Source organism: Juglans regia, chromosome 13, assembly GCF_001411555.2.
Source record: "Juglans regia cultivar Chandler chromosome 13, Walnut 2.0, whole genome shotgun sequence".
Lineage (NCBI taxonomy): Eukaryota > Viridiplantae > Streptophyta > Magnoliopsida > Fagales > Juglandaceae > Juglans > Juglans regia.
In genome coordinates this window covers 21,343,519-21,369,395 of record NC_049913.1, presented here as the reverse complement: position 1 = coordinate 21,369,395, position 25,877 = coordinate 21,343,519, and the positions used below count along the sequence as shown (strand labels likewise).

The 25,877-nt window shown below is 40.3% G+C and overlaps 1 protein-coding gene across 2 annotated transcripts in view; it reads left to right on the top strand.

Annotated features, from left to right (window-relative positions):
* The window catches only part of LOC109006106 (pre-mRNA-processing protein 40C), a 55,879-nt gene that overhangs the window by 18,494 nt on the left and 11,508 nt on the right, over nt 1-25,877 (top strand). For both annotated transcript variants that reach the window (XM_018985285.2, XM_018985276.2), the window contains exons 8-12: nt 2,918-3,376; nt 4,074-4,157; nt 11,732-11,872; nt 11,987-12,093; nt 14,472-14,595. In XM_018985285.2, the coding sequence (XP_018840830.1) occupies nt 2,918-3,376; nt 4,074-4,157; nt 11,732-11,872; nt 11,987-12,093; nt 14,472-14,595 (915 nt within the window). The remainder of the gene's footprint in view (nt 1-2,917; nt 3,377-4,073; nt 4,158-11,731; nt 11,873-11,986; nt 12,094-14,471; nt 14,596-25,877) is intronic.

Below are 25,877 nucleotides of genomic sequence, written 5' to 3'. Positions count from 1 at the left end.
CCTTTTTTGTTTCTTATTGTTATGGATGCCCTCAGTAGAATGCTGGAGGCCACTGTTGGTAGAGGATATCTATATCAAGCTTTTTAGTGGGTTTCCCCTAGTAGTATGGATGCCCTCAGTAGAATGTTTCCCATCTTCTTTTTGTAGATGATACACTGCTTTTTTTGTGATATAGATCGTGGTCATGTTCATTCATCGAGGGGTCTCTTGCTTTGCTCTAAAGCTGTCTCTGGCTTAAAGGTGAACCTTGCAAAGTCTAAAATACATCGGTCTTCCCTTGGGGGCTGCTTTAAAGGCTAAGGCTATATGGGATGGTGTGCTTGAGAAGATCGAGGGAAGGTTGGTAGGATGGAAAAGGATGTACCTATCACAGGGAGAAAGAATCACATTAATTGAGAGCACTTTCCCTAACCTTCCTGCATACTTCCTATCCTTATTTCCTGTACCTACAAGTGTGGCAAAGCGTATCGAGAGGATTTTCTGCTCTTTCTTGTGTGGTGGATCAGGGATGAGGCCAAGTTTCAACTTGTTAGTTGGGAATCGGTTTGCTTCCCGATCTCAAGCGGAGGGTTGGGGGTTTGGAAGCTGAGAACTTTTAACAAGGCTCTTCTTGGGAAGTGATCATCATGGAGAGACATTGTGGAAGGTTGTTAAAATTCTAAGCATGTGAGTGCTTCTCGGGGGGGTTTGTGCTCCAATGAAGTTAGAGGTGCAATATGGTCTCTGATTATGGAGAATTAGGAATCAATCCCGCCGCGCCGGGGGGGGGGGGGGGGTTATGCAAGTCACTTCAGATTTGTGGTTGGTCAGGGATCCAGAGTCAGATTTTGGCATGACCTTTGGTGCAGTGATAAAGCTCTCAAGATTGCGTGGTAGGGATGAGGCGGATAAGATGGATTAGATTCATTTGAGGAGTACAGAGTTCATTTTTTGATCTTTGTACAAGGTTTTGACACATCAGAACTTTGATCCGTTTCCTTGGAAGCGCATATTGCCTCCCAAGGTTGCTTTCTTTGTTTGGACTGCTTGTCTTGGGAAAAGCTTGACCATGGACAGTCTAAGGAAGCGAGGGCTTGTTGTGGATTGGTCCTATATGCACAAAAAAAGTGGTGAAACACTGGGTTATTTATTACTTCATTGTGAGGCGGCTAGGGTCTTATGGGATTAGAAGAAGTGGACTTGCATGGGCAATACCTAGACTGGTGGTGGATCTCCTTGCTAGTTGGAGAGGCCTTCAGGGTAATCACCAAATTGCTACAATGTGGAATGTGATTTCCTCATGTCTCGTGCAGTATATTTGGTTGGGAAGGAATGATAAGAGTTTTGAAGATCTAGAACACTCGTTGGATGATCTTAGATGTTTCTTCTTCCGTACTTTATTTTTATGGGCTTCTGTTATTGTCCTCAATGAGACTAGTTCCCATGATTTTCTTGTATCCATATCTAGATCCTAACTTGTAAGTCGGTGTTCTAAATGTGTACTTCCTGTGTATTTTGGCTTTGCCTAGTTATTTGATCAAATAAAATCTTATTTTACCTATTAAAAAACCCTAGTCTTGCACTTTTTCATAAAAAGTTCCATAATCTATAAGATAATGTAAAGAAATTCCCCAAATCAACATTACACTTAAGTCTGGTCTCATCTCAGTCTTCTTAAGCAACTACTCCTGGCCAGTGGACTCATCATGAAACACTTCTTCACCTGGGTCAGTCAAAACATAAAAATAGATGTTAGTAAGCAACACGTGACACATTAATAAATTCCCCATATATTTGAACCAACGTCTCTTTGAGGGTGTGGATAGTAAAGGGAAAAGGAGACTCCCTTAGCGATGCTGCCAACAGAAATCAGGGGATCATTCCCATCCTCAGGTGCAAACCCATCAAGCATTGACCCATTTGGTGCAGAAGTATCTGAATTCCCAAAAACACCCTTACCATTGCGAATGCGGTCGGAGATGTTCCTGAATCCGTCCATGTTTGTTGGACCCTGGTGAACAAGTAAGGTGGGGTCCTACGATAGAGCGTCTTCAAAACTGCCCATCTTACCTCTAAAATCTCTCCTCTAAGGAGGATACAGCCAAAAGAACTGCCTTTAGCCAAAGCAAATGGATTGGGCGTTACTACTGCATCTTTCGAATACTTGAAACATAGAACGCCTACTTTCCCCTGCCAGCTCCAAAAATTGGACTCAATAGGACGCTACCTTGAAATCCCCATCTCTAAAGGGCGTCCTTAGATATATCACCTTAATTGAAGATCATCAGGAATTAGCACTCAGTACTGTAGCTATAGCTGCTCCAAATGATTATTATTGTATAGAGATATAGATAATAAGTGCAAACTATGATTCTGAAGTTATATGTTTGTTTTTCACTACATCTTGTATTAGGGTTACTCTCTGGGCTTCTTAAAGAAATGAATTTACTTAAAAAAATACTTGTTTGTGATAAAGCTGTAGAGTGCTTGTTTGTGATGAATGCACAATATGTCGTTCAAATTTAAATAGAAACACAAATCTCTTACATTTCTTTGGTTGCTGTGGTAATCTTACCTGGTTTGCGATCATGTTGAAGGCATCCAGTTGTGTTAAGGTTCTATTTCATGTTCATTGTAGTTAGTGCGTATTACCCTGCTTGAGAATGTTAGACAACTATATATCAGGTGCTTTTATTTTTCCTTTCATGTACTGGCTTAGTATCTGGAGTTGTATTGGAAAACTCTACATTTATGATGTTTCCCGAAGTTTCGCAACTCATGTTTTGTATTGATTTGCGAGTCACGTTTACTCATAAACTACCAGCCTATAAGTTGGTCTCGGTTTAAATGTTAGAACTAAAACATAAGAGAAGATGCTTAAATTTAATCAGATGTTACTCTTACTCCATAAATTCATTGTTATTCCTTTCTTTATCAGATTAGTAGCTGGCAGATCCCAAGCGAGGTGACAGAATTGAAAAAGAAGCAGGATGGAGAACATTCAATATCTCTGCCACATGCTAATTTATCAACTGAAAAAGGATCTGCTCCAATTAGTTTGAATGCTCCTGCCATTAGCACAGGTGGCCGTGATGCTATGGCTCTGAAAGCCTTGGCTGTCCCAGGATCATCATCTGCGCTGGATATGATAAAAAAGAAGTTGCAGGACTCTGGATCTCCTATTACCTCCTCACCTAACCCTGCACCATCAGGAATAGCAGCATCAGAGTTAAATGGCTCTAGAGCAGTTGATACCACAGTTAAAGGTCTGCAAAGTGAGGACAGCAGAGATAAGCTAAAAGATGCTAATGGGGATGGTAACATGTCCGACTCTTCCTCAGATTCAGAGGATGCAGACAGTGGACCGACAAAGGAGGAATGTATTATCCAGTTTAAGGTATCTTGCTCCTTTTTTTAATCTATAAAAAGGTATCTTGCTTCTTTTTTCATTGAACACATTTAAAAGTGGGAAACTTAATCTCCTGCTGTTGTTTGCCTTGCGCTTTTGAAATCCAAGTATATTGTTATTACTTTTTAAAATTTGATTCTGATTTTTTTATTGGAATATATTGATCTATAAAAATATGTAAAGTAACCAAGTTTTTCCTATTTGTAATGGACAATCCTTTTCCTCCAGAAACCTACCTACTTAAGTAATGAAAGCGGTGCTTGTATTAAGTCATGACTGAAACTTGTAGTTATGATTCAAATCTGATTTTCTTTATTTTCTTTTGTTTTATAATTCAAATATACCAGTCCAAGGAGATTTGATTCAGTGAGAAACATCTACCCTTGCCTTATGTAAGCATTATAATAAATTATTACGTTCTCTTCAAAACAACTGATAGTTTCTTGTCATGCATGAACTTTTATTTAGTTATCTGTGAACTTTTTAACAGCTAAGTAATTATGTTATGTTTCATCGTGCCCGTGGTATAGATCCTTACAAACTCAACCCCAATTCCATGCTTGTGGTCATTCTTGGATGTTTGAGCTTGCATCCAGTTTAATGAATAAGCTCCTCCATATGCAACTTTAAATATACCTGTTGACAAATGCTAATGATCTGGAATTTATTCTTATGAAATTCATAGGAAATGCTTAAGGAAAGAGGAGTGGCACCATTCTCGAAATGGGAGAAGGAATTGCCAAAGATAGTGTTTGATCCACGCTTCAAGGTTTGTTGGGTCTAAAGGTTTTTTCAGCAATGTGCGGAAATGAAACAAAGTTTTACATCTTTATTGTTTCAAGGCTATTATGTTGACTTAGGTATAACTGTCATTTCGCACATAACTATAAACATTTGTGTACATGAATTCAATGTTCCTCTTCATTGAATAATGTAATAAACTCTTGCATCCATATTTTAATGGTCATGATCATCCTATTTTATCATTTATCTGAGTGGGAAGGGGCCAGATTTTGGCTAGGCCCATTTTTTTTACTCATACAAATAGGCTCAGCTTGGCTCGACATGGCCCAGATCTCTTTCTAATGTTATTTGTGCTTATATATCTTTGAATTAAAATATGATAAATGAGAATTAAACATTAGACCTTGTACTATTTGGTTTAAATTTGCCCTTTAATCTAAAAGACTACATGGCCCCGATCTTTTCTTATTTACTTAAAAAAGAAATCTGAAGGGGTACATTGGTGTTTAAAAATCGTACATGGACCTAGGTTGGCTAGCCTGGGTGTACTGCTCCTAGGGCTGGAAATAAGCTGCAAGTTTCCACCTTGAGTTTGGGTTAGCACATTAGGTCTTAATGCATGGTGCTTGCTCACCTGCCTAGCCTGCCAATAGACAGCCCTATATTGAATCAAATGGCCTCTCTTTCCTGCATAACTTGGGTTGGAGGATGGGTCATTAGTTCAATCCCATATTTGTGTGTAAGTTGTTTATACACAATATACGTGCATTTTTTGATTAAAAAATATACACAATATACATATATATGTTTGTATGTGTCTTTATACACGTGTATGTTTGCGTGCTAAAAGATAAATAAACACAATAGCATAATTTTTCCTCCCCCTCTTTTCTGCATTTTTGGTTTTGTTTGTAGGACTCTCACTTATGCTCGTGATCTTTTCTTGTAGCTGATACATTCATTAGTTTTTTCTCGATTCATTCTTCCATGAATTGTGTAAAATGAAAAAAATTTCATCAAAATTCAAGATCTAATAACCAAAAAGGAAAAAATGTTGTCAGACTATCTAGTGAATTGGACTACTTCTCAAAATACATTTGGTCATTGGACTTTATGATGATCTTCTGCTATTACATGGTTCATAATTTAAGGGGGATGTCATATGGAAGATGATTTTGAGGGGAGAAAACATGTTGTTGCCATATGAAAGATGATTCCTTTGTGCTTGATGTGGTGTCTATGGGAGATGCTTCGAAGACAGAGAACGCTCGATGGGAGAACTTAGGGATTTTTTCTTTTGTACTTTGTGTTTGTGGGCTAAGGCTCTTGTATTGAATGATGATAATTTTCAGGATTTGCTTTAGTCTCTTTTTGTTTCTAGTGTGAAGTAGGTATTTCCTTTGTATACTTCCTGTGTACTTGGCTTTGCCTATTCATAGGTTCATAGGTTCCTGTAAGTGAGTAGGTATTAAGGGGGATGTCGTCGTCAGATTAATTCTCTTCCCTGTTCATAGGTTCCTCCTATAAGTGACTTAAGATATTGTGAAATTAATTGAGACTTTTCTTTATATGGGTCAGTGGTAATTCTCTTCCCTGTTCATGGGTTCCTGTAAGTAAGTTAAGATATTGTTTTTTTTTTGATCGGTAAACAAAATTTTATTGATCAAAAGAGAGACAGAGAGTGTCCAAGTATACGGGACATATACATGAGCACATTCACAATGTCTAGCTTATAGATACAAGGAAATCATGAAAAGACCTGCCATGAAAATCAATTACAATCGGCCAATGGAGTAAAGTATTGAAAAAAAAAATTCTAAGCTCTTCCATTGATCTCTCTTGATCTTCAAAGCATCTTGCATTCCGATCCCTCCAAATGCACCACCATAGACAAATAAGTAGCATCTTCCATATGGATGCAATTTGATAGTTGCCCCTAATACCTCTTCAAGAGGCTAAAAAATCACATACATTTTCCGGCATCACCCACGCTAACCCCACCCGTGCTAAGACATCTGTCCATAAGGTCATGACAACCTCACAATGTAGTAATAGATGGTCAACGGACTCACCGCTCTTCTTACTCATGTAACACCAATTTATAGCGATCATGCCACGTTTCCTTCGGTTATCTATAGTAAGAATCTTCTCCAAAGAGTCTGTCCATACAAAAAAAGATGCCTTTAGAGGTGCCTTTGTCTTCCAAATGCTCCTCCATGGGAACGGGACTGAGTTGTGCAAGTTTAAGGAATGATAGAAAGAGCGGGCCGTGAACACTCCCTTCTTAGATGGACGCCAATATATCTTGTCTTCACCTTCCCCCGACACACGAGTGGAGTACACAAAGTCCAAAAAGGCCGAAAGGTCATCCATCTCCCAATCTTGTGCATCTCTATGGAAAGTGAGGTTCCATTGGGAAGAGCCATTGGAATAGATAGTCAAATCTGCGATAAAAGCTTCTTTCCTTCTTGCTAAGCTATAAACTTGTGGATAAACATCCTTGAGTGCCCGATCACCACACCATAAGTCATGTCAAAACTTTACCTTAACTCCGTTGCCAACTTTGAAGCAAGTATGTGCTGCATAGGTGTCTCACCCTCTTCTAATATTTTTCCAAAGCCCAACTCCATGAGGTCCACCCACCGCATTAGAACACCACCCTCCCCATGATTCCCCCTGCTTCAAAGCAATGACGGTTCGCCACAAGGCCTCCCGTTCTTGGTGATATCTTTATAACCATTTGCCAAGCAAGGCTTGATTGAAAGATCTCAAATTCCGTATACCCAAGCCTCCTTTGATGGGGGAACAAATTGTGGCCCATTTCACCAAGTGAAATTTAAACTCATCCTTGATCCCTCCCCAAAGGAAATCACATTGAATTTTCTCCATGCGATGAGCCACGATAGGAGGGAGCGGAAATAATGAGGAAATATGTTGATAAGTTAGACAAAGTACTTTTTATGAGAGTCACCCGGCCCCCTTTGGATAAGTACATCCTCTTCCAACCAGCTAGTTTCCTCTCCATTTTTTTTATTACATCATCCCAAATAGATTTCGATTTGAATGCCGCACCTAGCGGAAGGCCAAGATATTTCATGGGCAACTAAATTATCTTACCCTCCAAGATGGATGCCAGACTCCACATTGGATACATGTCCCATTGGCACTACCTCTGATTTAGCCAAATTCACCTTCAAGCCTGACACGGCTTCAAAGCATAATAAAAGAGCTCTCACAGCTCGGATTTGCTCATGTCTGGCCTCACAAAAGATTAGTGTATCGTCAGCAAACAATAGGTGAGTAATGTTAAGCGAACCTGAACTTGTCTCTCCCACTGAGAATCCTGATATGAACCCTCCCTCTACCGCCCCTGAAATCATCTTGCTGAAAGCTTCCATCACAAAAACAAAGAGAAGAGGAGAAAGAGGGTCTCTTTGTCGCAAACCTCGAGAGCTCTTGAAAAAACCTTTGGATACCAATACAGAGAAATAGGCCGTGGAAATACAATGAAGGATCCAGGAACACCATTTAGAGCCAAAGCCGCATCTCTCCAGCATATAAATTAAGAAACTCCAATTGACATGATCGTAAGCTTTTTCCATATCTAACTTACAAAGGAGTCCCAACTCTCTTGATTTAATACGACTCTCCAGACATTCGTTGGCAATAAGTACCGAGTCAATGATTTGCTTACCTTGTACAAATGTATTTTGAGGCTTTGAAATCAAGCCTTCCATCACCTTACTCAATCTGTTCGCCAATACTTTGGATAAAATTTTGTATAGCCCACCCACCAAACTAATGGGACGAAAATCTTTCACTTCTACTGCACCGGGCTTTTTAGGAATGAGTGTTAAGAAAGTAGCATTAAGGCTTTAAACCTCCATGATATCATCTTTAAGCACATCCCAACACGTCTGAAAAAAAGCCATGGGGAAGCCATCGGGACCTGGGGCTTTATCGCCTGTCATACCCTTGATCATCGTCCTGACCTCTACCTTATCAAATGGCCTTTCGAGTCGTTCTGCAACTTGCGGGTCAAGAACATCAAACACCAACCCGTCAAGTCTTGGCCTCCACTCAAATTGTTCCGAAAACAAATTATCATAGTAATTGACAATGTGGTCTGAGATCTTGGTATGGTTGTGTTTTAATTAAATCTTTTACGTATAAAAAAAAAAAGATCTCGGTATGGTTGGATGAGACCGCCCCATCTATCAACAGAGTATCTATAGCATTGTTCTGCCTATGTGAGTTGGCCACTTGGTGAAAAAACTTGGTGCATCTATCCCCTTCCTTAAACCATAAAGCTCGTGATTTCTTCCAAAAGAGATAGTCGTTCAATGTCCGCAATCACTTGGGATTTGCGGGCCCGCTTGGTTTCAGTAAAAAGCCTCTCCTCTTCCACACCTTCCAAATCTTTAAGCTCCTCCACTAGAACAGATTTCAGACTTTCCACATTACCAAACTCTTGTATATTCCACTCCTTCAAGTCATTTTTCAAAGACTTTAATTTACAAGCCATCTTATAGCTAGCATTACCATGAAAATGGTAAGAAGACCACCATTGTCTTATTCTGTCCAGAAAACCCTCTGACTTCAACCACATGTTCTCAAATTTGAAATACTTGGGCCTCTTCTAATGCCCCCACAAGTCAAAAGAATGGGGAAGTGATCTGAACACAACCTGGGTAGTCTCTTCTGAATGAGATCCGGATAGTGTGCCTCCCATTCCGGAGAGATTAAAAATCTATCTATCCTAGACCAAAATGGAAGATCTCGGTTGCTAGACCAAGTGAAGGAACCACCTGCAAGAGGAATATCCTGTAAATTCTGTTCGGAAATGAAGTTTGAAAATTCTACCATGGGTGGGAGCTACCTAATCTCTCGCTCGGAAAACGGGTGACGTTAAAATCACCTCCAATACACCAAGGTAAGTCCCATATACTGTTAATACCGGCCAACTCATCTCATAGTAGCCTTCGTGACCGGTCAAGATTAGGCCCATAGATGCCTGCAAAAGCCCACTGATAGCCATCCATGACGTTCTTAAACGAGCATGCCACCACATAATCCCCCATGAAATCTTCCATATTTTCCACCACTCTTTTATCCCACATAAGTAGTATGCCCCCGGATGCTCCATTGGACAGTAAATAATGCCATCCCACTTGCAAACCGCCCCACAAACTCCTAATGATTCGAAGAGAAATAACTGCTAGTTTAGTTTCTTGTAGGCAAAAAATGTCTACTTTCCAACTTCGGAGAAGGGATCTAATAAGTAGTCATTTATTCACGTCATTGATCCCTCTCACATTCCAAGACAGTATTTTAAGCTTCATTAACAAGAGAGACGTCCTTCCCTTTTGCTCTATCTCTCCCCGAAGTTCCCTCCTTATTATCATAGTTAATGGAGCATTGCAGTCGTTTCAACTCTCTCTCCTTTTTAGCGGCTGACTTCATTATTGTGGAGCGACCAGCTTCCATGGCTACTAGGAGAGCTATGAATTGGTCTTCATACCCGTTGCAGGAAATCCCCACCCAATCATGCAGCTCCTCTACTTTTTTTAATACCCAATCTGATGCTCGAGGTGCAATATGAGTGGGAGCATCTGTAAGGGTGACGGGCTACCCATCTTCTCCTCTTCACTGCCCACATAATCCACATATAGACTCAGCTGGTTGGTGCCCATCTCTTTTCCAGCGACCGAATCCTCTCCCGTCAGGATAGGAACCACTTCTTCCACTCCTGGCTCCAAGAACACCTCGTTTGACCCACCCATAGCTTCCTCATCATCAATTGGGACTATCTGTGTCTGGTTCGAAGGCAAAGACTCGCCAACAGTAACCAGATCAGTCTCGCCTATTTGTCCCGAAACATCCCCTTCCTCTAAGGTGGTACTCACACCCTTACCGCTGCTCGCCGACAGCTCCATTGACATTCGCGTAGTTGTCTTGTCTGTGCGCCGATACCCTTCGTCGTGATAGTCTGTGCAACAATCGGGCCATCGTGAGCATTAGGGACGACATAAGTCCCTCCTCCATGCTCTGGTGTTGTTTCCACTAGCGACGGGACGTCCATCGGAGTCTCTGCGGGTTCGACTAAGGCTTCTCCGGCATCAATGGCTCAGGCCCACTCGTCGATGAGCCACCATTGGCCTGCAGTTTCTTCCTCCTGAAAGGGCCTCCTTGCTGTGCTCTTGTCGTGGGCTAGATCCCAGTAGCATGAGCCTGGCCCTTCCCAAAAGCTTGGCCCTTCACATTAAGCCCACCGTTCGCGTCCCCTAAGCCCAAATGGCAGCCCGAGCCCACACCCTCCATCACATAATCCTCAATGCACTGTATCAGCTCCCCAACTCTATTAGTTAGCTCCCCCAACGAGAACTGCACTTCACGTAACTCCATCAAATTTTTTTTTTTCTTTCTGCCATCACCTCCTCCACTCTGAGCAGCTACCAAAAAGGGAGGTGATCCCTTTTGCAAGTCTCCCATCACAGAGTGTTGCGCGGCTCGAGGCACCTCCAGAGCCTCCTTGTACGATCTTGACGGCAAAGTTACCGCCATCGCTTGCGATGGTTTTCTCCCCTGGACACCTACTCTGCCCATGTCCTTCAGCACCACCACCATCTTCCTCCACCCCATTCCAGCCTTGTCTTCAGGTATGAGTATGTAACTCCTGTGCCCTCCCCCGCCATACACAGCCAAAGCCATATTTGAACCACGAGAGTTTGAGCATCGTTGGGTAGTGAGGCCTCTGTCACCTTCCCGTCGAGCTGAGTAGTAGCCTTTGTTCCAAGACTTCAAACAAGCCTCCAGTGAGTTAGCCACCCAACTGATAGTCTCTAAACCCAACCATATACAGCTCTCGCCTTTCCATCCTTTCTCTGTAATGCACACCCTACCCCCATCTCTTCTCACCTCAAAAACCTTTGACTCTATAGCTAAACAGCTAATAGAGCTCATAGCCATACTTTGAAAACAGAATACCCCCCCGTCTACAACCCACAACCACCATTGACAACAAGAAAAAGTCTAAAGCGTACTGAGAGAAAAAAAGAGAGAGATTGTAGCTAAATGTGGCTAAATGTGGTCCGCAAGATTGTAAAGCTCCTTTTATTGATCTAACATCTCACATTGAGTCACATCCATTTGTAAGTATGCTTTTGTAGGATAGTTAAGATATTGTGAAATTAACTAGGACTTTTCTTTATATAAGTCAGTGGTGATCAATACTTAGACTTATCCTAGGCCTTCAAGATGATCCTTCATTTGGTCTTATAATATGAGCAATATCATTTGGCAGTTCTTATTTTATTCGACATGTATTAGTATGAGATTTTGGTGCCTTGAGTGCAGTGTGCGGAATAACATGTGTCCAGCATGGTTCCTCTATCTCATATTAATAGCAGCTTCAGATGGTTTATCTGCAGTTTTGTCTGTTGCATCCAGGGCTGCTCTCTTTTGCAGATACTGTACTAGAAAAGGGGTCTGCTCCTTTATCATGTTGTTTTAGCATGCAGCATCAAGCGCTACTTTCCTGTCACATTATATTAAGGAGTTACATTTTCTCTGATACTTATTGTGAAAGTCCTGTTGCAGGCAATTCCAAGTTATTCTGCTAGGAGGTCATTGTTTGAACACTATGTTAAAACACGTGCTGAGGAGGAACGGAAGGAAAAACGTGCAGCTCAAAAGGCTGCAATAGAAGGGTTTAAGCAGTTACTGGGTGAAGCATCAGAGGTGTCACATTTTAGCTGAATGAAAATCTTTTTTTTGTCTAATGTTCGTTAATTATATATTTTGGATTCAGAGCTGTGGATCAGTGATGTTTTATTGACCCACTTCAATTTTCAGGATATTGATCACAACACTGATTATCAAACTTTCAGAAAGAAATGGGGTGCTGATCCACGGTTTGAGGTTTTGGACCGCAAGGATCGGGAACATTTATTGAATGAAAGGTATCACTTGAAAATATATAATAGCCCCAGTTTTCTTAGCATTGTACGTTTGTGCATGGAATAGGTAAGCATTTAAGGGTACCATCATCTATTTGGTTCCTAATTAACTAGGAAGTAGTTATCAGTGCTGTCAAGGTGGTGCCTTATTTTGTTGGAACATAAAGCCCTGCTTTACGAAAATGGCGTGTGATGGTTGTTTATCCCCTTAGAAATGCTAAGCAACACCAAAAGCATGTGCTCAGGTGGTCACCGATATATGTTGTTTGGTTGTAGGGGTCCGTAAGCATTTTGTTTTGGATCGTTTCATTTTTAAGCTTGCTGAGCTCTATTTTAGCCAATTTGATATATTTAATGCGTAGATGATAGAAGGCTGGTGTGACCCTGTGGTATTAACTCCATTCTGTTTAGACCTAAATGGGACATATTTGCCCTTGGGTCCCAGCCATTTTCAGTCCCTGCTTTGTTGGTGACAAACATGATTGAATTGGTCAAGGTGATAATAACATCTATAACTAGAGAGGCTACCCAGCTGAGGTTGATAATCGTTATTCAGATGTGGAATGGATGTACAAAAAACACGTATGAGGAAAAATTATATATTTCGGTTTGCTTTTTGTTTTACCCCCCTTTTAACACATTTTTCTTCATTCCTTCTCTTAGTGGTTGCAGATACGCTAAGTAAATGTTCAAGCTGCTTTGGGTTGATTTCGTTTCTTATTTTTATGTACTTTTTCTTCTTGATACATTGATAACATTGCTTTTAATGGGTTTAATATGGTAATTCTATCCAAGTTGATCTGACCATAGGAGAATGGCTAACTTCATCTCCCCCTGCCCTCTCTCTCCCCCCTCCCTCACCCCCACCATGTAGTTTGGGATAGTTCTTTGTAGCTGTGAAAGGTTTTATTTCTGTTTAGAAGTGCCTCTTTATTGATTTGTTCATAGTCATGTGCATGATGTACTTATAAAACAAAAAAGGTTCACCTGTTGTAGCCTGGGAAGATGACACTATCTAATGCCAATCCAGAACCTAGCTTGATATAATTCACATCACCCGCATGAGTTAAAATCTGGATGTCATTTTCTTTTTCATTAATTGATATGAAGATTTTATTAAAAAAGGAGAAACCTAGGATACATCTTCCTCTCAGGTATTTTTATATTTGTTTGGTAAACAAAATTTCATTGATAATAAGGATTGGTATAATTGAATATATACTATAATTTCTATAAAAGGAGAAGACAGCCAAATGCATTAGACCACTCAAAACAAATGTTGTAGGGATAAAAATTTCAGCGCAAGAGTAGACAACTCAACCACGTTGAAGGCACGCATATTTACCTTTAAGGCATATAGATACTTGTTCCAAATTGAACTATTTTGATACTGTCCAAAAATTCCTCCTCCCCTCCCCACCCCAAACAAAAAAGAAAAAGAAAACACATCAACCACCTTCGGAGGCATCGCCACTTTAACCCAAATACTGTTAAAAAAAGACCGAAGATCATTAGCAACTATTTACATGGCATTAATCAACCCTTTTTGTTCCATTTGATCATAAAATCTGGTTGTTTCTTACAGCCAGTTGATTGCAATTATCAAAGCTGGCCCTATTTTCTCAATCATTTATGGTTGGATTTCTTCAATAACTTGGTAATAAAATATATTTTGATGGGGATCCTTCTTATTATCATATTAATTGAAGACGTTTATTCTTGAAGTGCCTCCCTTGTTCTTTTGTGTACACAAATCTTAATTTGTGTACACAAATCTTAAAACTAGTTTAACATAATGTATTTGTAATAATTAGTCGATAATGGTGGCCTTGTCAGGTGTGGTTGACTTATCAAGGACTCTCTTATGGAGTCTTCTTTGTCATCCAAGATTTTTTTGGGTGTGGGGCACTAAATGAGCGTGCCTTTCAGTGTGATAAATGATGTTGGTGTCCTTTTCAAAAAAGCAGTGTGACCAGAGTGTGAGCATGTTATTCAGGTTTATGTCTCAAGTCAAAGTCTCCTTGTGGTCTTGAGTTGCGCCTTTTGTGCTTGTCAATATAGATTTATTACTTATAAAAAAGTCTCATGTCAGTGTCTGCTCAGCATATTTTGTAATAGACTTAACTAAGCTGTTACATTTCTGCATAATTTCTTTTACTTGCATCCTTATTCAAATTTATATTGAAATGTTTCCTAGACAGAAAGTTCTTAGAACCCTTGAAAGCAACATGAATCGCAAGTAATAGGCTAGAGACAAGATTCTCGGGTCCACTTTTGGTGTGTCCTTTAGCCCTATAATCTCTTTGGACTAGCATGGTAATTGCCTTTTGTCTTGTCAGATTCAATCATATGGTTAGATAAGGTTTCTACATCACTTTCAGGGTCTTTCCTTTAAAGAAAGCTGCTGAAGAAAAGGTCCAAGCACTACGTGCAGCTGCTGCCACCAGTTTTAAGTCCATGCTTAGAGAGAAAAGAGATATAACTGCCAATTCCCGTTGGTCAAAGGTATGCGCAGTTATAATTTGTTTTGAGTATATAGTTTCAACAGAATGCATTTTTAGTGTCTTTAACTATATAGCTTTGATTATAGGAATATAGCTGTACAAATTATTAAATTCATGATTTTCTATTAACTTAATGCTGTGGACAATGGTAATTTATCGTCGTATTAGAGCAAGTGGTGTCAATTTTGTGAGAATGGCCGAATCATTGGCCTTGTGATTTCTGTTTATTATATAAACTGTACAAAGAATTCTATACATGGAAAGAAATAAGTAACATTAACTACAGGTCTCCTAATATATTCTGAAGTCTACACAACTTTTCCCTCCCAAAAATCCTTAGCCTCCATCATCCCTTCAACCTTTTGCCGCCGTCCCACTCTCGCCGGCAGCCTCTCTAAACCCTAGCCTCCATCCCCGTGATCTTGCCACTGTCTCTCTCTCGCACAGAGATAAATCTAGTGTCAACGCCGACACTCACCCACCCATTCTAGTTCGGCGAGTGACTGCGCACCGCCAACACAGATAAGATTACCAGCCCCCAGTGACTTCATCGAGGGTCATATGGCGTTGGCAGGCCTTCGGCGACGTGGTTTTTTACTAGATCCGTTTCTGGTTTCTGTGTTCTGTCATCTCCTCAGGCAGCTGATCTGTGTTCCCGGCACCTCCACCGACACAGACAAGATCGGCAACTCCTGCAAGGGACTTTCGATGCCGGTACCATGTCCGGCAACCGAGTTTTTGAGCAGTCTGGTTTTTTTTTTTCACCGTGCAGATCTGGTTTTTTGGGGGTCTCACTCCAACAATGGGAAGTTTGATTTGGTGAAAGGTGTTTGATCTGGGGAAGTTTAATCATGGGCATTCCTAAACACATTTTAATAGAATCAATGGTGTTTATAGTGTCTATGGAGGGTGGAAAGTATTGTCGTATCACAGAAAGGGGCACGAAGGTAACCAAGGACATGGTGCTCAGTCATGCTAGTACAGTGGAAGAATGTGTTTTATCGGAGGGAGGGAAAGACTTCTTCAAGACTTTTAGGGATGGAATCAAAGATCTGTTTGTTCATAGGAGGTCGAATGCTGATGGGCATTTTTTGGAAGTAACTAACTATGGTGGTGGTAGGGGGGTCGTGGTCTCTTAGTGATCGGAAGGAGTGGAAGGAAAAGGTTGGATGAGCTTTTCTATGGAGTTAAAACAGAGTTTGGCTAAGAAGGCTCCAGTCCTTCCTTGCACCACAAATGAACAGAGAGGTAAAGAAGGGGAAGGAGATTGTGAGGCAGTCCAAGTCGTATGCAAAGGTGGCAGTGGGTGGTGTAGGGAAGAGGGCAGTAGCGCATGGAGTTCCGAGTCATCCTTTGGCAGTTGAACAAAAACACAAAAAGGGAGGCATGGCATGTAAACTTTCGGAAGGGACTTGGTTTGAAGAGGGAAGGGGCAAAACGCCGATTACCTGAAATGGATAGCTGTCAAGGAGAAAATGAGTTGCAGAGGTATCTGCATAGTTTGAAAAAGGAGGTAACGGGTGTGAAGGAGGATTTGAAATTGTTTAGAAAGGAGATAAGGTTTTGGATTTTTAAGATAATTAAAGGTTTGGGCCTGGGCTTGGGCCAACGTTTGAGGCCTCTAAAAATAGGAAAAAGGAAGTCTGCTGGGTGTAATAGTTTGTGGCCAAACAAAGGGAAGGCCAAACTTGGGTTGTGCCGCATAAGCCCACTTCGCCTTCCAAACTTGAAATGGAGGCCGAAGCTCCATTGGCCCATGTTTGAGAAGGGCTCCACTTTTGGGCCAGTTTCACAGTCCAACGGAAGTCCTGGGCCAAAGGAGACCCTTATCTCAACGCCAGTGACAACAGCTCCTACGCAGAAATGCACGCAAGCTTCTACGAAACACTTGGAGGAGGTTTCTGACTTGTCCCCAGTCATATTGGCAGAGGAAGGCGACAGGTTGTGTATTAGAGAAGTTTATGACAGGAGCAGAGTCTGTGGAAGGCTTGGAGCACGGTGGGAAGACACAGATAACAACGATAGGACCCTTGGCTCTGGTTCCGTCATGTGATCATGGTGTAACGCTGACGTCTAAAGTAGGGTCCGTCGAAGCTGCACACACAAGGCACCAGAGGTGAAGGGACTTGCTGTCAATCTAGAATCTCCAATGGAGGAGAGTACCATTGGTGTTGTTGAGGAGGCATAAGATTTGAACTAGGGTTTATTGTTGGCACCGTTTGTAACTACGTCGGGCGCTACATCAGGGGAAGACGTTGTCCCCTTGATATCTTTTCCTCCATTAAACAATATAGATGAATCATCTTTGGATTGGATTTTGTAAAAGGTTAATGAGATTCAGCATATTGTGGGAATCTCACATGGAGGATGTGAAGACCAGTTTAAAGCTCTAATCACTGAGATTGAGGCAAGCCACTCGCGGGATACCAAATCAAGCTTTAAGAAAAGCAGGGAGTTGAAGTTTTTTTTTTTGTGCAATCAACTACGACGCTAAGGGTGGAAGCTCAAGTTGAGGGCATAGAGGTTGATGAATGTTGGGTAGTCTTTCGGATAAAGGGTATTTCAGATGGAGGTTGGGCTACAGGAAACATTGCATTCGGGTTGGGGAGGTGTGATTTATTCTAACTCTGGCTTGATGTATGTTGGGTTGTTTTTCGTGGGCTTTTGGGGGCAATAGGAGCTTTCTAGTATGGGTTAGAGATTTTCTTGTATACATCTAGTGTACTTGGTTACTCATATTGATATATATATATATATATATTTAATACTTTTACTTGTAAAAAAAAAATATTATGCTAATTATACAGAAGAGTAAATCAAGGAAAGAAACTTGGAAACAAATATGGACAACAAAACTATCCATTGACAGCCCCCCGCAAATTGATGCGGGTTGATCAACAAGCATCAATTAGCTACTTAGGAAGCAATGTCGATGACGAGTGAGAGCCTTGGTGAATATATCAACAATTTGTAGTTCAGTAGAAATGTGTGGAAGAGTGATAACACGAGCTTCAAAGGCTTCATGGATAGTGTGATAGTCGCCTTCAATATGTTTTGTGCGCTCGTGATAGACAGGATTGGCCGTGATTTAAATAGCACTTGTATTATCAGCGTGTAAAGGTGTAGGATTAGTCTTAGAGAAGTCTTAACTCAGCAAGCAAACCTCGAAACCAAATAATTTCGGAACAAGCAAGAGATATCGCTCGGTACTCAGATTCTGTAGATGACTTAGGAACTCTGTCTTGCTGCTTACTTTTCCAGGAGATCAACGCATCACCTAAGAACATGCACCAACCAGTGATGGAGTGACGTGTATCAGCACAACCAGCCCAATCAGCATCGCTATAAGCAGCAAGACGAGGAGAATTGCTTGCAGGAAAGAATAAGCCACGGGCAGAAGTGCCTAGAACATAGCGTATGATCCTACGGATAGCAGCCAAATGAAGATGACGAGGAGTCTGAAGAAACTGGCTGACTCGCTGTGCAACAAAAGAAATGTCAGTTCTAGTAATGGTGAGATAGACAAGACTACCCACCAACTTCCGGTATAAACTGTAACGCCCTGTCCCCGAGGGTCCGGAGAGTTAACTCATATTACTTGATAATCAACTCCAACATTGCAAATACTCTTCCAAAAGCTTCAAATCAAACGTAAACACTTTAAATTTAATTAACCACACATACTCGTATATAAAATCCTCAATACAGTAACTTCAAAAATTACCAACTTCTCTACATGTCACTTAAATTCACATTTCAACAATATAATTATAAAAAATCATCAATACTCATCGAAAACTTTCTATTCTTAATCCACTATTCTTAAGTTATTTCACCCAATTCTTCATAGTCTTGATCCTCAGCTGAAATATCCAAAAATCATCTAAAAATATTGGAGATAAGAGGGGGGTGAGTTATCAACAACTCAATAAGCAGAGAACATATACTAGTATGCAAACATGAGCATTTACAGATTTCAGAATGCAGAATAAAACACTTTATTTTCAGAATGCAGAGTCAGAACATGTTATCAAAAATATCAGAATGAAAGTTCAAAAATATTCTTATTCAAATTCTTTTGGCATAGCATAATTGACCACCATCGTACCAAAGCATCATATCACATCAGAGACCATGTTTAACCCCCGTGGTAGGATTGTGCAAACCCCGGTAACTAACCGAGCAGAAACAGAATGTGAATCTTCCCCTTATTTATTCTCAGAGCTTCGAGTGTGCACACAGGAAAAACCACCAGAAAAACTACTTTGTTTCTAAAGTGGGTGCACCAGAAACAGAACAATTGGTACAAACCCAAACAGAAGCCACTATTAGCACCCGTGGTAGGTCAAATAGATCACCATTCACAAACCACAACCCGGTTTCAGAATGTCATACCAAACATTTTCAGAAATCACACCATATTAGAGCACATAACATCTTCAGAACAGAACAAAGTTTTCAGAAATCATATCATATCAGAGTACAGGACATATCAGAACAGAATAGAGTTTTCAGAAATCACAAAACATAATTTTATGCAAAAACTTTCATATTCGCTCTCTTTTGCACAATTCAGAAGCAAAATGCAAAATAGCTCATGTCTACACCAGTCATGCCAGAAAATACTTTATTCTTAAATAGACTCTCATGAGTAATGCAGAACAAATAACTGAGGTAGTTCAAATATCTTTTCATAACAAAACATGCATATTTTCAAAAATCAACCTCAACACATTTTATTTTTATGCAAATCTAGCATAGGAACCCTGCTTACCTGAACAACTTAGCTTTTCAGAATTTTCCTAAGAAATGTCGAGTCGACTATAAATCGTCACCTATAAAAATAATCATATAATTTTCGTAAGTTTTCAATCAATCACGGATTTCGATATTTAAGCCTAAACTTCTTAAATAACCCATTTTAATTCCTCAAAACTTAAATCCTTCATAATTCCAAAATATATTATCACTTCCGAAAATCATCAATATCCACCATAACCCACGTCAAACTCAAAATACCAATATTTAAACCCGAAACAACTAATAAATCTCATAGCATAAATCAATTACACAAACAATTCCATCATCCAATCCAACCAACCCCTTTACTCCTCGGACTCAGTCCAGCACAACTAACCAATTCACAGTAAATATAAGTTAGCACGAAAATACATTTAAATCTCAAAAGTTCTTTGGAAAAATACTTACAATGCTATAATATAATTTTTGAAAGATCACGGAGGTGCTAGAAGTGGCGGCACAGCCACTGAATAGTGCAAAATGCACTGTGGCCGTGGGTCTCAAAAACTCACTTTTGAACGGGGACAAATCAAGACTCGAGATTGATAGGGAAAGGTTTAGGGATGTCGGTGAAGCCAATGATAGTAGTGGTTGGCCGTGGGTGGCGGCGTAAAGGGTGGTTGAAGACTAAAATGTCCAAAATGGAAATGTTGATGAATGTGCTTCACCAGTGGCAGATCGGGGCTCAGGATGGGTGTATTAGGTTGCTAGGAGGTCGATATTGAAGTGGTGAAGAAATGGTGGTTGGAAGTGGCGCGACGGCGTTGTTGGAGCGAAGAGAACGCCGCGGCTTCAAGCCGTGCGTGGAGGAGAACGCCAGCGAGTGAGGAGCTGAAAACCGGAGGGGGAGGTCGCCGGAGGGTGGGGAAGGTCGTGGGTTGGGCGGTGTTGTCGGACGGAGGCGCACGGCGGCAGGCTGGGGAGGAGAAGAAAAAATGCATGGGTGAGGGAGAGAGAGGCTCGTGTGCGCGGGAGGAAGCAGGGGTTCTAGTAGAAAAAGAAAGAAGAAAAAGAGGAAAGAGAAAAAGAAAGAAGAAAAAGAAAAAGAAAAATAGAGGGAAATAAATGAGTTCTAATTCTCACAGTTTGGGTCACAAAATGATCCAATGAAAATTATTTCAATACAATAAATTTAAATAAAATAATTAAATTCAACAACACAATAATTTTAAAACCCACAAACAACTAATTTAAATTAAGAGAAATTTAAATGCAAAACAATAATTAATATTAATAAAGCATAAGAAAATAATTTTCACAACTTAAAAAATCATAAAATAAACCAGCAAGAAATCCAATAAATTTTAAACCAAGAGAACTAGTATTTAAATTAATTAAAATAATCATTCAGTTAAAATACATTAAAATACGGGGTGTCACATAAACTGGGATCAACAAGTCACCCTCTTCTTTGCAAAGCTTGACATTTAATTCCGTGAGAGTATTGACAGAGGTAGCCTCCTGTAGTCCAGTTGTAGCCACCAAGTCGCTAGCATACTTATGTTGATTGAGTGAAATACGAGAGAGACTACGATGCACTTCAAGACCAAGAAAATATGTGAGAGACCCAAGATCTTTCATATGAAAGGACTCTGAGAGATGAGTCTTGAGCTGGACAAGTAAAGCAGAATCGGAACTAGTGATCACAATATCAACATAAACCAAAAGAACAACAATACCCATGTATGATTTCCGAAGAAACAATGAAGTGTCATACTTGCTTTGCTTGAATGAAAATTATAATAAAGTGGTTCGAAATTTATCAAATCAGGCCCTTGGAGCTTGTTTCAGACCATAAAGAGAGCGACGGAGTTTACACACATGTGAAGTCGGAGAGTGAAACAATCCTGGGGGTGGCGTCATATAAATATACTATTTAATCCCGTGAAGAAAAACATTCTTGACATCCATCTGATGTAGTGGCTAGTCATTGGAAGCAGCAAGAGCTAGAATAGTACGAACAATTGTCATCTTAGCCACAGGAGCAAATGTCTCTTCATAATTGACCCCATATTCCTGATTATTCCCAAGTGCTATAAGCCGAGCTTTGTATCGATCCAAACTGCCATCAGATCGAACCTTAATTGAGGACAAGGCTCAATGTCCTATGTGTGATTGGCCTTTAGAGCAACAATTTCTTCCTGCATAGCTTGTTGCCAACAATCATGCTTGACAGCGTGCGAGTAGCATGTGGGAATATCAAAATTGGACAATGCAGCAGTAAGAGTTGAAATAGAATGGCCAGAACTGGAAGAAGGAAACCCATATCTATCCAAAGGTATAGACACTCGAGGAGAGTGACGTACCAAAGCCTCTGTAGGTGCTGCAACTGATTGATTTTGGAGCGTGGTAGGATCAGATATCAGGTGAGCCACCAGAAGAGAAGGTGGGAGGGAGCGTCTCATATACACAATACCTGGTTTAAAGCGAGAGCTGACTTGATGAAGGTCCGAGAACTGCTGCTCAAAAGAGGGGAGGACCACAGTAGAAGAGGACACAAGAAAAAAATATTGATTTTAAAAAAAAAAAACATTCCTAGAAATGCGTGTACGATTTAATGTAGGATCATAGCAAACAAATTCCTTTTGACACATTATATCCCAAGAATGCACATCTAATAGATTGAGCAGATAATTTGTCGCTCATGAGGAGGTAAATGAACAAAACATACACAACTAAAGGTACGGAGATTATTGTAACTAGGTTGCTTAGCAAACAAGCGGAAATAGGGAGACTCCATGTGTAAGACTTAAGAAGGTAAATGATTAATCAAGTGAGTAGCAGTTTTTAGAGCCTCAACCCAGAACATGGATGGAACAAAGGATTCTAATAAGAGAGTACGTACCACATCTAGGAGATGATGATTTTTGCGTTCGGCTACTCCATTCTGTTGTGGAGTAGCAGGACACAATCGTTGATGAATAATACCTTTAGAAGCCAAGAATGCCTGAAACTCAATAGAGAAATATTCACCACAAGAATCTGTGTGTAATGCATTGATAGAAGTAGAAAATTGATTGTCAACATAAGCTAAAAACTTAGTGAAAGTACGAAAAAACCTCATATTTAGAGCGAAGAAAATAAAGCCAAGTAAATCTGCTATGATCATCAATGAAAGTCACATAATATTTAAATTTTTCATGTGAACTAGCCGGGGAAGGTCCCTAAACATCACCATGGATAAGATCAAAGTAGTGAGAAGCTCTACTGGCATGCAAAGGAAAGGGAAGCGTTTTGCTTTTACCAAGTTTGCAAGAATCACACTCAACAGATAAAGAAAAATGTTTTTTATTACCAAAAAAACCAGAGTGCAATACATGAGATAAGATCTGAGTATTGGAATAGACTAAACGACGATGCCACACCATACTAAGATCTGGAACATTATTACAAGCAAAAGACTTAATAGAAGAAATTGGAGAAAGTGCTGGAACAAGCAAAAATAGTGTAAACAAGTGCCCCACTTTAGGTCCCTTTGCGATTAGCTCCCCCATTACCTGGTCTTGCACAACACAACCATCACCGGAAAAATTTATAGCACAATTGTTATAAACTAATTGACCAACAGAAATAAGATTCGTGGAAAGCTGAGGAGCCAGAAACATATCAGTATACTTAGAAGAGGCATCTTCGACAACAACTATTGGCAAAGAACTACCATTGCAGTCTGAATAGCAGATTGACCAGCATAGGGTCAAACATGACGCAGAGCAGTGGGATTATTCGTCATGAGATTAGAGGCCCCCGGGTCCAAGTACTTGAGTTTAGTAGAAGTGTTACCTTTGAACCCCATTGCTGATAATGCCGAAAGCAGCATCTATTGCACCATTTCTGGTGTTCAGTGATTCGCTGCAGGAGGTGCAGGAGGTGCAGGAACAGAGGAAGCACCTGAAGAAGAGTCATGTGTTGCAGAAGTCGCTACTGGAGGGGCAATAATAGAAGTCTGAAACGTTTGGGCCTGACGATTTTGGGGGTGAATATGACATTCTTTTATAATGTGACATTTCTTCTTGCAATAAGAGTAGTATTTCTTAGGACAATTGGCTGCAATATGCCCATGTTTCTTGCAGCAGAAACACTGCAAGTTTTTAGAATTCAGAGGTGGTTCTTGTCCTTGGGCAGCATAAGAAACTGATCATGCCAGCTAGTCTTATGAAGATTCTGAATAGTCGAAAGAGCGGCAACATGAACATGGCAAAGAGTCAGAAATGCCGAGTAGTAGTCTTGGATGGAAAGACTACTATGTTGAAACATGGCAATCACATGTTCTAACTGAAAGCGACGAGCATCATTATCTTGATAATAAACCTTCTTCAAGTAAGTCCACATGGATTGAGCAGAGCGATGAGCCCGCAAGTTGGTGATAATATGTGGCTCCATCGAACCAAGAAGCCAAGACATGATTTAAGCATCAAGTACAACCCATGAAAGAGAAGCCCCGAAATCCTTGGATTTGTCAGTATTGGATGTTTGTGTGACATACGTGCCATCAATATGACCCCAAAGATCGTTTCCCTTGAGGAAAAGTTCAAACTGAAATGCCCAAGTAGAGTAATGTTTGCCTGTAAACTTGACACAGGTGCAGAATCCATCACAAATAAATGAATCCCAAGACAAAGCAAAAAATGCAGAAAATAAAGGAGACCGAAATAAAATGAATTAAGGACCTGGTATAAAAAATATCACAAAAGCCGAAAAAATTCCACAAGAGTGTTGCTGCGACTGCCACGAAGACATAGACCAAAAAAGGAGAGTGCCGAAAAATAGAATGCCGAGAAACACGAATAGAGGATGCTGAAGATCACCAAACCAAAAACAGAGGATGCCGGAAACACAAACCCAAAAAACAGATTGCTGAGAAAACATAGGGAAGCAGAGGGAGTTGCTGCGACAGCAAAGAGAAGCTGAAAGTCACGCTAGAAAGGTGTTGCGGGAGTCACGATTGCACAAAAGTGTTGAAAAAACACCCCAGACTAGAACTGAAAGTCCAAGAGGTTGAGAAAGTCACATCGGGTGCACCAAAAAAACAACCTAGAGTGCACCGAAATAGAGAAGCCCACATTCGAGAAGAAAAATTCGAAGAGACACGGAAATTAGGAACTTGCTCTTGATACCATGTCAATTTTGTGAGAATGGCCGAATCATTGGCCTTGTGATTTCTGTTTATTATATAAATTGTACAAATAATTCTATACATGGAAAGAAATAAGTATATGCTAATCCTTTCCCTATACAATCTGTCAAATATTATGCTAATTATACAGAAGAGTAAATCAAGGAAAGAAACATGGAAACAAACAATGGACAGCAAAGCTGTCCATTAACAGGAGGTCCTGTATTTGAATCTTGCCTCTTCTATATTCCTTGTGATTAAGTTTGGAGTCCATGGTGTTTGGCCCCATTCATTGATTGGAGGGGTATTACCCATATGTGAAGTGTGTTTCAGAGTATGATGATGTAGACAATTAAATTTTCCATTTCCAATCGTTTAAGCTTTCAAGACTAGTGATACTTTATTAATTAGTTGATCATTTTAATGGGTCTGGATGACATGAATTTGCATCTATTGGCTGGAGCATTCTTTACTCAAAAAGAGACATTTCAGCATGTTTTTTGGAGGAAATGTTTTGGGTGGAGGAATTAGCTAATAAGTTAGTGGACCTTTTGCTGATCTTTTGCCGCAATTCATATATCTGAGAGTAATTTCCAAGGTCATATTACGTCTGACTAACATTGTCCCAGAGTTCCTTTGCAGTAGAATAGCACATGTAATTTGCACTAATCTCTTCGTCCATAGCATTCACAAGCCACGCCATCACCATGGAATTCTAAGCATCCCATACAACATAGGATGGGTCTGTTTTCTCGGGCTCCTTGGTTTCACCAGTCAGATACCCTATCTTCCCTCTCCCTCAAATATACATCCGGACTGGTTTTGATCACCACAGGAAGTTAGCCTCATTCAGTCGTATGTTGGTGATTTGGACAGAGTATGGTTTAGAATGGGTAGTTTTTGGTTCAGGTTTGGCCTTGTTTGAAGTATCAAGCATGATGAAAGGTTTGACATCAACAAAAGAGATGGGCAGAGATGAAGAAGGAAGAAAACCCAAGAGATTAGGATCGGATTTGAGCCGCCAGAGAAATTAGGGTTTAAGGCGAATCCAAACCAGAGTTGGCTCTTGATACCCATCTAGAATGAGAGAGCAGTTTGTAGGAATAATTCTCATTAATTCGTAGCATAGATACAAGGCAGTATTTATAAATTACAGCAGAAGAAAATAAGGAAAGAATAAATAGGAAAGAATAAATTAAATGCTAACTTCTAAGGAAACTAAATCTCCTAGAATATTGACACATTTATAGCCAATATTCCCCAAGAATCCAGTAAAGTTGACAAGACAAATTTGGAAACTTTCCAACACTTCCATACGTTCCATAGAATACAAACAGGAACCATCTTCCACATAGCTGTGATTTGTGTAA